At 37.3% G+C, this 12,692-nt stretch overlaps 3 protein-coding genes across 44 annotated transcripts in view; 1 reads left to right on the top strand and 2 right to left on the bottom strand.

Annotated features, from left to right (window-relative positions):
- Window positions 1-56: 56 nt before the first annotated feature.
- On the top strand, window positions 57-7,815 carry Hph (HIF prolyl hydroxylase). Of its 4 annotated transcripts, none has more exons than XM_018000297.2 (5): window positions 57-1,113; window positions 6,226-6,517; window positions 6,583-6,663; window positions 6,727-6,866; window positions 6,928-7,815. In XM_018000297.2, exons 1-5 carry the CDS (start codon window positions 620-622, stop codon window positions 7,361-7,363), a joined length of 1,443 nt encoding a protein of 480 aa, XP_017855786.1. In that variant the 5' UTR covers window positions 57-619; the 3' UTR covers window positions 7,364-7,815. The 4 variants fall into 4 exon arrangements, with proteins under 4 accessions (XP_017855786.1, XP_017855795.1, XP_089319894.1 ...); XM_018000306.2 differs by lacking the exon at window positions 57-1,113 and adding an exon at window positions 4,620-5,539; XM_089463768.1 differs by lacking the exon at window positions 57-1,113 and adding an exon at window positions 5,612-5,752.
- Window positions 1,141-2,999, bottom strand: Tim17a2 (translocase of inner mitochondrial membrane Tim17a2). Its single transcript, XM_018000642.2, has 2 exons — window positions 2,665-2,999; window positions 1,141-2,605 (listed from the first exon to the last, which is right to left on the bottom strand). The coding sequence occupies exon 2, from the start codon at window positions 1,914-1,916 to the stop codon at window positions 1,245-1,247; it is 672 nt and encodes a 223-aa protein (XP_017856131.1). The 5' UTR covers window positions 1,917-2,605; window positions 2,665-2,999; the 3' UTR covers window positions 1,141-1,244.
- A 3,700-nt stretch (window positions 7,816-11,515) lies between the features above and the next one.
- Window positions 11,516-12,692, bottom strand: part of mtd (TLD domain-containing protein mustard) — an 80,856-nt gene continuing 79,679 nt past the window's right edge. For all 39 annotated transcript variants that reach the window (XM_089463544.1, XM_089463503.1, XM_089463499.1 and 36 more), the window contains one exon: window positions 11,516-12,373. In XM_089463544.1, coding sequence (XP_089319670.1) covers window positions 12,238-12,373 — 136 coding nt within the window. In that variant the 3' untranslated portion in view covers window positions 11,516-12,237. The remainder of the gene's footprint in view (window positions 12,374-12,692) is intronic.

Raw genomic sequence — 12,692 nt, 5'->3', positions numbered from 1 at the left:
TGTTTCCCAGCACTGTAAATGAGTGCTGTATGACCGCAACTCGATAAATCTGCATATCGATTATACTAGTTCATTTCATGACTATTTCTATCACCGTGAAAGTGAATAGCGTTATAATTTTTTATTAATTTGCATTTGTAAGCAATTTGTCATTGCTAAAATTTGCTGAATTGCTAAAAGACGAGTAAATGCCACGTTCGAGCGACGCTACAAATATAGTACAACACAACGTGCAGAGAGAGCAATCGCAAAAGCGGAGGCGGACGCAGCTGTTGGGAGCAACAACAACAACAGCAACAATAAAAACAACAACGGCTATATAGCATCTTTTTGTTGTTATTCTTCGTTATTTTGGCTGGGCCTACGTGATTAAAATGCTTACAGTATAGCCACATTTTAATAGCTAAAGGAGGTCTGGTGAAATGCCCTGAAATTGGACCACAAACACACAAACACTCGCTGAAGATATCGCCCTGCCGTTATTCCGAAATCTACAATATTTGATATTGCGAGTGGCAATAGGCAGACGCACAGCTATAGCAATCGACGCTGTCAGACGTTCAAGGTTAAATACAAGCGTTGCCAATATGGTGTAAGCAGCAGGGGACGCGGCAAGGACATGCAAAAGCCACAGTCATCGTCGTTGCCAGCACGTTGCGCCATCTGCGGCACCGCTGAGCAGCTGCTCCGCTGCGCCAAATGCAAAAGCATTTACTACTGTTCCGTTGCGCATCAGCATTTGGATTGGCCAGCCCATCGGCATGATTGTCGTCTGCTGGCGCGCCAAAAGCAGAACAACAACAACAAGATACAACAGCTGCAGCAGGCTGTGGCAGCCACAACGCTGGATGTTAGTGGCGCCAATTGCTCCACCGCTCAAATGATGACGACCGCCGCACAGGCTCAGAGCTGGCCTAACGAACTGGATGACCTGTTCAATTACTTTGGAGAGCCAACGCTGGCTACCCAAACAGCTCAGACGGATGAACTGAATCAGCAGCATGATCATCAACACCATCATCCCCACCCCCATCAGCATCATCATCATCATGGCGAGAAGAGCTCCAGCTTTCAGATTGGGCTAACAGATTCCAGCTTCATGGGCAGCGGCAGGTGAGTTGCATTATCAAAACTTACAACTTACAATCAAAACTCATTTTTATTTTGTCAACGTCTATTGCACATAGAATTAATTTGGCATATGAGTAAGATGGCCGAAACGTGGTATTCCACAAAAAATAAAGTTAAGTTCTAATAAAAATGTTCGCTTGTCTCACCAGCTCCAGAAGGGAGAGCGGCTTGGCTGGCGCCTCAGTGTCCATATATTTTGGCTTCTGTCTGCAACGTGAGCTTCTGTTAGGATTCTGATATGTGTTGCACTTGTCCAGTACACGTTCAATTTCTGCTAAGGCATCGTTGCTGTTGCTGCTGCCGTTCGAGACTGGCTCCCACTGCGGCCTTTGGGGATAGGTGATCTCTGTGCCCGTGTTTGATGGCTGGGCTGCATAGATGGTGGCCACTGCGGCGCCAGCACCCTCTATCATGGCCAGCACTAAGCCCCCGACCAAGGCGCCATTACCCATTGCCTTGATACCGTTGCGGGCGGCTAGAATCCCGCCCGTGGCAGCGCCACTGACAATCGAGTTCCAAGAGTCCTCGCGCTGCCGGTAGTAGACCATGGTGCAGTCCACTGTGCTGAATGTGGCTCCCCAAACGGCAAAGCTGCCCGCTATAGCCGGTGTCTTCATCTTAACGGAGTCCAGACCGCCGTACAGGCTGCGGATGAAGCCCGTTGGTGAATTCCTAAATCCCCTCATATACTGAAACATGGAGCCACCAATGCAGCCCATCAGAAAGGCGCAGCCGCAATCCTCTACAATTCGTATTGGACATGGTTGACGAGTGTATTCAACCATTGTCGTCCAGAGGTCAAGAGTTGATCAAATTCTTCCTTTCGCTGTCTAAATTTCGTACTATCCAATCCAATTGATTGTGTATATGTGTGCATGTGTATGTGTGTGTGTCGGTGTATGTGTATTTGTGTAGATCGTTGTTAATGCTCGATCTTCGGGCAAAAATTTTTTTTATTATACAGAAAACGTGTGTTCTTGAAACAAACTTTTGAACGAACATTTCATACAATTATAACTTATACTTTAGTAATGTTGAAAATGTTTAGATCAATGCTCACTTTATGCAAGAAAACATATCTACCCCCCCAAAATACAAATTTAATTTACATATGTATATTCCTTTTTTCGATAATATATCTATTTATTGTTATATTTATTAAAATTAGAACCTTTTATCTAAATCCAGATTTAATTCCATTTATATAAATATGTACATACATATATTTTTTAAATTACGCTAAAGCCAACGCCCGAGAAATACATACAATACATACGTATAATTGGGCTACATACGTAAATGCATGCGTAAACATACATACACATACACACATACAAGGCGCTAATTAGCGATAAGCTTTACGTGCTCACATCTTTGGCACTGCTGAGTGCAGACCAGTTCGCCAATTCGCCGATTCGGTGCCAGTCCGCTAATTTATGATGTGCTCTTTTCTTGCCATAAGCAAATATGTGCCCTGCGATTAGATTGGGTGCAATTTCGAGTGTAGCGGCGGACGTTGTCTGGAATGTTTACCTTTTTTTCGTCGTTACGTGCGCGTAATGTAATGCACTTGCCCGAACTGCACACGAAGCGAGCCGAGGTGTCACAATGCCCTTTTCCGAAACGGTGCACGTACACAGCAAAACACATTATTTGATTTGTTAACACCTCTTACGAAGTGCAGTCGCATTTCGCTGAATGGCGCCGCTGCCTTTGTAATTCTGTTGCGCAGTTCCACCTACAGTTTTGCTTCTACATATATTTTTATTTATTTTCTCATGCTACTTTAAGAGATAACACACTAGAGCAGGTAAATGCCGACAGCTGCAAAATTACAATTCGCTATCGGCACGATGACTTCAGTGCTATTTGCGCTGAATCATCGATAAGTTCGCGAATTTATTTTGTTTTGCTTATTGCTATTCGTACTTACGTTTTGTGGTGGGTGGTCCCCGTTCCGTTTCAGCTTGGGTGGCCTCTCTCTCTCTCTCTCGCTCTTTCTCTTTATCTGCCTATCCCCCTATATCACACGCTCTTTAACTGTTTGCCTCAATTATTTTGCGTACGTGCGGCGGGTACGCAAACTGTTACGCTTTTAATTTTGCTTCTTATCTTATTAGCAAGTCTTGCGACGCGTTTTCAATCTGTCGTGGCTGCTACTACGCGACTTAATATTGGATTGGCTCTGTTATTCTTTATTAAACAATTAGCAATGGTATGTCGCATGATCTCAGCTCGCTAATTTCTGGCTACAAAGATAGCAATATAAATATTTACATCTGTATGTGATATTTTGTCAGACAGGCGGCACTTGTCAAGCAGCTTTCTGTCCCTTCTTCGAATGTGAGCAAAAATTTGTATTTTAAATGAGAACTGCTTTATAAACGGTAAATATCTACAATCGACGTTACAAAAGCAGGTTACAGATGTTTTCAACAAACTGTTGCGGCTGGTTCTCAATTTTCAACCCCATTACTTGCAACAAACGATTTCGCACATACATACAAATATATACACATACTTGTATATATGTATTGTATGTGGAGTTTTAACTACGTTTGGCCGTGTACGTCACAAGGTCGGATTGTATGCGTGTGCGCCGCCCTCGACAGCATCGACCACAAAGCAGTGATGAATGAGATATTAACTTGGGCTTCAAAGTGACTTTCGCGCTCTTTTGCAGTGTGTATGCTTTATATTTTTATTTTATATTTATTTCAAGTATTTAATATTATCATGTTAAAATAAATGTTTTTTAAGATAATATAATTACAATATTTCTATAAATATTGGTACAATTATATTTGGTTTTATCTTGCAACCGTGACAACTATCACTGCAGCAGTGAATAGTGACAGCAAGTGAGTACTTTGTGTCATCTCTGACGCGTGGTGCACGTGCCATGCTTACAGACTTCGCACGTAACATATCAAAGACCAAGGGCTACAATCGATCATTGAGCACACACACATAATTCATTTCAGAGCACAAATACATACAAATAATATGTGTTTATGTATGAAATGTACATGTGTGAGTCGTGCTGTTGGGCCCTTTAAATAATTATTTAAGCTGGCGACTTTGAACTGGGCCGTTGACCCAAATAATTGGAGTGCGCGCCCAGTCCCGCTCATACATATGTACATAGATGTATATATCTCTATAAATATATATACATACGTACATATGTACCAAAATATATATAACATACACAAATGGATGCCTACATGTACATATGCATGTATTTACAACTGTTTCCTTAGTTTCTCGTTTTTGTTTTTTGCTCATTTGCTTTGTCAAACAAATTCAAATGTCTTCGTTCACGCCTCTCTCTCTCTCTCTTGTGGCGTCTTCTCTGTCAACTGCCCGCTTTGATTTTCACGCATGTGTTTTGTGTTTGTACTGTGCGCTGGGCTACGTGAGCGCTCGCTCGTTTATTGTGTCAGCCACTCCGCGTTCGCCTTCTGTTTTGTTTGCATTGGTGTTTGTTTGAGGAGAGTTGCATGCAAGTTGAAGGGCAAGCGGAAACTAGCTTATGCTGATGAAGTTTGATAAATTTAACGAAGAAAGTCCTAAACGCGCTCTCCAACTACACGAAAACTACTATCTGATTGCCGGTCTCGTTTTCAATTACTCCCAGAAAAAAAACTAATGCATATGCAAACACGTAAAGGTAGCGCTGTAGCAACAACACTTTCCGCTACACGAGCCTCTAACGCAACACAAACTCAATAGTGATATATGCTACCAACACATGTGCAAACTCTCCCACTGCGTCGATCGAGCCGGTGAGTCGTTGTCGCTTGCCGTGTCTACCGCTCAGTTGTAAGCGTACGCTCGACGTGAACGGTTCGTTCATCGCTACAATTATCCAGAAATATATTAACTGTGTGAAAAATAAAGCAAAAGCAATAAACAACAAATGTGAAAAGACGTACAACAGCTACAATTACCATTGCAACAATTGGATAACGTTCAACTAAAGCTGTGCATACGTATGTATGTGTTTACTAGACTGTTAACCAACACTATTGCACTGATAGCAATGTACGATAAAAAACAACCGTTACTCTCGCTCTCTATGTGTGTTCCTTCCTAACTGCTTTCAATCGGAAGTATAAAAACGGGCAAGCAATTTCAAACTTTCATTAGTTGTGTGTGAATGGTTTCGGAGTCGCTTCCGTCAGTGCGCCAGCTGAAGAACTAAATATTTTCGCTAAGAACAAAGTGAAGTGAATATAAATATTTAAAAATATTTTTTTAAGATTTAATATTAAAATCTGATAAAACTGATAAATCGTAAACGCAAAATGATTACGTTCCCACCAACGGATTACAGTAATTTCTTCAAGCATTCGGCTCAGCCTGCCAATGCCGAACAATATTTTCGCGAAGCTTTGGATAAACGGTAATTCGAATAGATAACTATTTAATATTAAACATCGATAAATCGTGCTTAAAATTGAAACCGGTTCAGGTTCGAAGTTCATTATCACCGTTTCAATTCTACGCTCTTTAATTTGCAATTCGTTTAGACAAGTTTAAAGCTAAACTCGATGTCTCACAAGTCTTAAAAGTTGGCTATAATTTGTGGACGCTATTTTCGTTTTTCTTTATTGCTGTGAGCGCATATTTTCCCGTTCAGTTAATATTTTTGATGGATTTACGGTTTCTACAACCTTTCTTTACATTTGTTTTGCTTATCCAGAATTTAGCGGCTTTCCGCCTCTTCTGCCTTTTCTCTTCGCTATTCTCTTTTTATTTCTCTTTATGCGGTTATATGTGTGACTTTTGGACTACGTGACTGAAACATGTCCAATAAATAGCAACAATTTTATGGGTTGCAAAACATAAAAATGTCGTAAAACATGCAAATTCATAATAATTATACTAAGAAACTACTAAATAAATTATAGTAGTATTTACATTTCTATTTTAATTTAGTTTGGGGATAAAAATACATCGCATCTATACTTGAAGGTGACCCAACAAGAGCTAATAGGGATTAGATTTAAATCACAGATTTCGTTGAGATTGCCAAGGGATTATGCAAATTAATTCATTATTTTCTTTTTTTTTCATCATTGTTTACAGTGAACGTCGTTATGAAGATCTTTGTCGTAACATAATCAATGACATGAATCAGTATGGACTGTCCGTGGTGGACGACTTCCTGGGCACGGAGAAAGGCCTGAAGATCTTGAACGAGGTGCGCAACATGTACTCTGCGGGCGCCTTTCATGATGGCCAGCTGGTGCACAATATGCGTACCGATGCTCAATCGTCCACGTCCACGGTGCGCGGTGATAAGATTCGAGGTGATAAAATCAAATGGGTCGGTGGCAATGAGCCCGGCTGCAGCAATGTGTGGTATCTGACCAATCAGGTAAGCAGCCGTCAAGTGGTCTAACATTCCATAAACATGCATACTCACTTTTTGCTCTAATCTAGATTGACTCTGTGGTGTATCGTGTGAACACAATGAAGGACAATGGTATCCTGGGTAATTACCATATCAGGGAGCGTACTAGAGTGAGTACAGCTTTTGCATTGATTTGCTGAGATGTTTTTAATCATAATACCTTACTTTTGCAGGCTATGGTCGCTTGCTATCCAGGCTCTGGCACACACTACGTGATGCATGTGGACAATCCCAACAAGGATGGTCGCGTTATTACAGCCATATACTACCTGAACATCAACTGGGATGCCAGCGAGAGTGGCGGCATCTTGCGGTTAGTTGATCGATGATTATTTTAAGAGTGCATTAGCTAAGTTGTTTGCTTTGATTAACAGAATTCGGCCGACGCCAGGCACCACGGTTGCCGACATTGAGCCCAAGTTTGATCGCCTGATATTCTTCTGGTCGGATATACGTAATCCGCATGAGGTGCAGCCTGCGCATCGTACCCGCTATGCCATCACCGTCTGGTACTTTGATAAAAAGGAGCGCGAGGAAGCGCTGAATCGTGCCAAACTGGAGAACAGCAAGACAAACAATGCCAATGCTGTGGCGCAGCTAGCGGAGCCTGACTCAACAACCTCACCCGCGCCATCTACAGTTACAGCGGCTGCAGCCACCTCCACCTCCACACCAGCGTCCGCATCAGCATCAACAGTGTTATCAGCGAACAAGTCACTTACACCCGCCAGCATGACGACCGGAACAGGATCGCTCAACGCGAATGTAGCGAACAGCTCCTGCCCGGCCAGCAACGAGATTTGCACGTAGCTACCCGTCGTCGCTTAAATCCTGTATATATAACTATATCTATATCTAGCCCATATATTGTAGTGACTAATGGCACAGCGATAATGGTCAGCTTAAGAGTGTATATTTTATCAGCCAATACACATTGTAAAAAGCTAGTTAAAACCTATTTATATATAATTTTTAAGCACGTAATCTTATCGTTATAAGAAGTGCAGTTAGGGAAACTGAACTGTACAAGTCTAACCTACATAAATGTGAATCAAAGCTCCTTTAGTCATTTAAAACTTTAGTTTTAGCCACTAAGTCGTAGTTCTGTAGTTAATTTCGCATTAACCTTTAGCTAACTGCCTTATCAGCGACATGTTGATCGTTTTTATATTGTATCTTATAATCTGTCTGCATATACGCTCTGTAAAAACTATCAAAATGTGCATAGTTTGCCAAAGTATTAAAGCTATGATGAAGCGATATTAATATTGATTTCCCATCTCAAAATTTTGTTAGCAAACAAATCAATTATTTATTTTGAATGTCATTAAATTCTCCGATTCTCATGATCATATACCTATCCGGTCCCATAATCCTTCTGCATATGTAAATCTCTTTTAATAGACAGCACAAATATTATCAATCATGTATATAATACATATATACATATATATATTTTTTATTAAATTAAAAACTGAGCAAAACCACAAAATGTATTCAAATTGCTTCGGAAATATAAACTGGTTGACTGACGTAAAATGAATTTGGATTGAAGGCATTCAATATTTGGCTCTGTGTTGGATTTATTTTGTCAGCCCCAAGATGACGCGCACAAAAGTATGCTTTACAAATAACATATCTTTGAACTGCGCCCTCTGTTGATTACATATGTAGTACCTGGAGGCCGTATAGGCAAGTTTTCAAATTTAACCGCCAAACTAGTAGGACGCCATCTATCGGTAAATTATACGTGTTGGAGTATGTAAATATGCTTTTAATTTAAACTGCGAAATAGAAATGATTTTTGATTTCACCATTATAATTTTCAAACAAGTAAAACTGCGTTTGTTTGATATTTGAATATACAGTTTATTTTTCAGAAAAGTTGTTCATCTTAGTAATGACTTTACAGTTATATATAGTATATATACGTATGCACATGCATATATATGTATATGCGTATTTATATATGTACTGCTTAAGCACATTTCGTTTTTGTATATGCGCTGCAATGGGCTTTTCCTACTTCATCCCATTTATCCCATTTTCCACTCTGCGCTTTGATACGCAACAAGTTATAGCACACATGATTTTTAATTTCGCTTTAGCTATAATTGTATTATAAGCTATTCATTTGAATGCCAACAGAAAAACAACTATGCGTTTGACAAACGAACAACCAAACAAATGTAAATTGATAAATTGTATAATTGAAAATTGCTTTAAATATTTCCAATGTCCACTTTCCATTTGTTCCTTCGAAACTTCTTTGCTTGCACTCTATGTACATATGTTCAATAATTTATGTATTTTATATAGTTTCAAAAATATTTCTGTATTATGTACACGAGCGATCTAATTGCCATTATAAGGTATGTCTATGTATGTATATGTTTATGTCTATGTATATGTGTAACTATATTCATATGCCTGCAATTCGTCGGTGGAAAAATAAAACTTTTCTGCTTGATCATTTTATTCATTTCTTTCTCACTTCCTTTGTCTCTGTCTGTCTATCACTGTTTTTCAATGTACTCTTAGTTTGCTCTGTTACTGTTATACTGTTATACAAGTTGAGTTGCCTCTGCCCACCTATTCAATATATTTACTATATCAATTTCAAATCTACCTCTGCTGGCTTTCCTTCAGCTAAATTTTTTGGTTTGTTTGAAGTGTTCGAAATGGCACAAAAATATATAAACTAAATTTTATAATATTTGTATGATCACTCTAACCGTTTTTTTTCAAACTCTAGTGCAATTGGTTTGGTTTTGTTTACAGTTATTTGGTGCACAACTACAATATCTTTTCGCAACTATTCAACACTGGCTTGTGGTATTTGCACAATTACTACTACTTCAAAGCAGACACCGACACACACATAGCTAACATAAATATGAAGCGTTATATATATGTATATGTAATTTGTGGCGTAATAAAAGTTAAATCAACACTCACATAATTATAAATAAATAAATATATATATATATATAGTAAGTTATATGTATATATATGGAATCTACAGTCTACATGTTAATTGACAGAAGTTACAATTCAAAAATATTTGTTTTTTGATCGCACAACAAACATTCATAGGCCTACCAAAAATGTATATAATATATATGCATATATATTATGCATATATATTATATAATAATATACAATTTTTAACTATTCATTAAGCATGTGTGTGTGTGTGTTGGATACAATTGACGCACAAATCTGAAGACAAACGATCCACAATATCCTTAATAATGTATGCCATTTAATTATCAATATTTATATATACATATATGTATGTATATATATATATTATAGATTTGATTTAATATTTTTAGTAAACGCATTTTTGGTCTCAAGATTTTATATATGTGTATGAATTTTTAGGGAGTTAAGCTAAGGTTTTCTTTTAGCTTCTTTTGTTCCGATCTGCTCTGTAAACAAGTTTGCATGATCTTGAGTGTTTCATTTTACTGTTAAACCCAATCAGTTATTGTTCTTTAGATTTAAATCTTCATTGTTTACTCATTTAGCAGTTGTTGTTGTGTGTTTAAAGCTCACAAAACTCATTCAAGGAATATGTATGTAGGATCTATCAACATCATATATCATATATCATATATGGGAAAGATAGGTATATGCATATATCTTAGACACAGCTACACAAAAATTGTTTTTTGTTTTAAATAACTTCTAAAAAACACTTTGGCATGAGTGCTTATGGATATATATGTATATATATATATATATATATATATATATATATATATATATATACATATGTATATATGTATGTATATACATATATCCATATATTCATCATATCATATTTAAAAGTACGGTTAAGATCAATGTACTTCGCTTTGTCTGGGGTTTTGGGGTGCAAAAATGTTTCAGCTAAATTTCTCTAAATTGTTGCATGCTACATTATATTTTAGGATCTAAGATTTGCTTTAAATATGTCATATTCAGCCATTACTTATAGTGAAAAATTCAGAAACAAAAATTAGTTCGAACTGTGTTCTGTGTAAAATATCAGCAATTTAGCCCTCTCCATCTGTCCCTCTGTCCCACTCTCCCTCCCCCTTCTCTTTTCGTTTGCCTCTCAAATATTTAGTTTTATTCTATTTTTTTTTTTTTTTTTTTTTTTTTTTTTTGTTAGGGTGATATAACATTCATAATACATAACAATAGGTCGCGACGACTGCGCAAATACACTACAAAAGGACACATTTATTACTCATTCACACATTCGCATATATGTATATAATGTTCACATACATATAGATATAGATATATATATATATACTCAATTGTATCTCAAAAGGGATATAAAGCCATTTAAGTTTTCAAAACCTTTGCATCCACAGCTCCAACAAATTGTTACATTTTTATGTGGGCGCTGTCGATGTAGAAATGTGTGTGTGTTGTTTATGTGTGTGCATGTATTCCAACATATGGCCAAAAACAAAAAAACGCAAACACATATCGAAAGTGTATATATAACATACATATATGCAACTTCTGGAAGAACCATTTAACAGACTTTCGCCTAGTCTAAAAGACTATATAAAAACGTTTCTTCTTATTATTGTGTGACAATTAAAATTCTGGATTTGTTGTAATATATATTTTTTGTGTATTTCTTTAATCTTGTATTGTTTGCTTTTAGTATAATTGGATTAAAATCAACATAATTAGCATAATTAAATATACATTCATATAATTCTTGTAAACCTAAACAAAATAATTGCCTTTCTTAAAACTCTCTCTTTCTCTTTCTCTCTAACTTCCTCTGCCCTATTCTTTGCTCGTTCTCTAAAATTAAAAATATTTCCAAAATACTTGCATTTAAAATTTTTTTTCTCTTTTAAATTATATCGACAATTCTTTCAGGTGTCTACAGACAAAAGCAAAGGCACGAATCAACGTTAAATAATTTCAACAAAACAACAAAACGAATAAACCAAAAAACAAACCAAAATTTTATTGTAGACATGTATTGCGTTGTATTTTGACGAACATTCAATTTAGTTTAATTCCTTGTTTTTTTTTTGTTGTTGTTGTTTGATAATAGAGCTTAAGTCTACATATGTGTGTGTGGGTGTGGTTGTGGGTGTGGATGGGAGGTGTGTGGCTGATGCTTATGTCCAAATGTTTATTCAGAGGGAGGTTTTCAATTGTTTTGTTTGTCTGGTTTTTCCGCTTTGCCGGCTTTCTGTTTTTCTCACTGATTACATCTACTACATAATTTAGTTACCTCTTGTTTAATAATATATAATAATATAAAAACTAAATAATTAATACGTTTCAACGCATATAGCAATTTTCCTTCTTGCTCACAGACATTTGTTATTGTTTTTCTTTTTTTTTTTATTTATTTATTTATTTTTTTTTTGTTTGGGTGTTTTTTTCTGGAGTTTAGGTTAGGCTCTTCGTGTGTAAATTTTTTCTCGTCTTTGTGTTTCTATGCGATTATATGATTTTTCGTTTTGCTTTTGTTTTGTTGTTGTTTATATTTATTATTATTTGTTTAGACACACGTTAGATTTTGATATCATTCTCAGGTTGTTTGTTATAGTAGTAGTAGTACACATACATATATATATATATTTTATATTATCAATTAATTAAATAGGTAGGCTTCGCTCCCCATCGAGAACGCGTTCTCAACACAAATTCACTTAAACAAATGCCCAGCATTCGAGTGTTTTGATAACAAAGTCTTCTTGTGGCGCTAACGGCTCATTGCCGTATGTGCTGCAATGCTGTGATCGGCCCTGGTTCAGATCTCCGTCCAGCCAGAGTCCAAAGCGTCCACTGCAAGTTAGAGGGAGAAAGAAGGAGAAAGGCATAATTAGTACATACTAGCAGAACTCAACATGTCTCTGTGTATGTGTATGTGAGCAGTGAGTGAGTGCATAGACAATATAAATTTCAGAGCGTGTGTATTTCCTGTTCGTTTTTCGCTCTTAAGCCGAGCTTCGGCTTCGCTGCTCAAAAGACACACGAACGAGGGCCGAAGAGGCCAAATAAGTCGCTTGCCCATCTGCAGGCAATATAAATTCTCTTTGCACTTTGCTTATACATATGCATGCCCATGTATATATGTCTACGTGTATGCCGGTATGCGAGTACT

The sequence above is a fragment of the Drosophila arizonae genome, chromosome 2, assembly GCF_054131065.1.
Source record: "Drosophila arizonae isolate 15081-1271.41 chromosome 2, UAZ_ARI_1.0, whole genome shotgun sequence".
Lineage (NCBI taxonomy): Eukaryota > Metazoa > Arthropoda > Insecta > Diptera > Drosophilidae > Drosophila > Drosophila arizonae.
The sequence above is the reverse complement of the archived record's forward strand: the minus strand, read 5'-3'. Positions and strand labels throughout refer to the sequence as shown.

Bases quoted from the DNA above. Each gene is read 5' to 3' on its own strand.
- Hph (XM_018000297.2), top strand. From the start codon at position 620: ATGCAAAAGCCACAGTCATCGTCGTTGCCAGCACGTTGCGCCATCTGC. The intron at 1,114-6,225 runs GTGAGTTGCATT...CATTGTTTACAG, and splicing joins AGCTTCATGGGCAGCGGCAG to TGAACGTCGTTATGAAGATC. The intron at 6,664-6,726 runs GTGAGTACAGCT...TTACTTTTGCAG, and splicing joins ATATCAGGGAGCGTACTAGA to GCTATGGTCGCTTGCTATCC.
- Tim17a2 (XM_018000642.2), bottom strand. From the start codon at position 1,916: ATGGTTGAATACACTCGTCAACCATGTCCAATACGAATTGTAGAGGAT.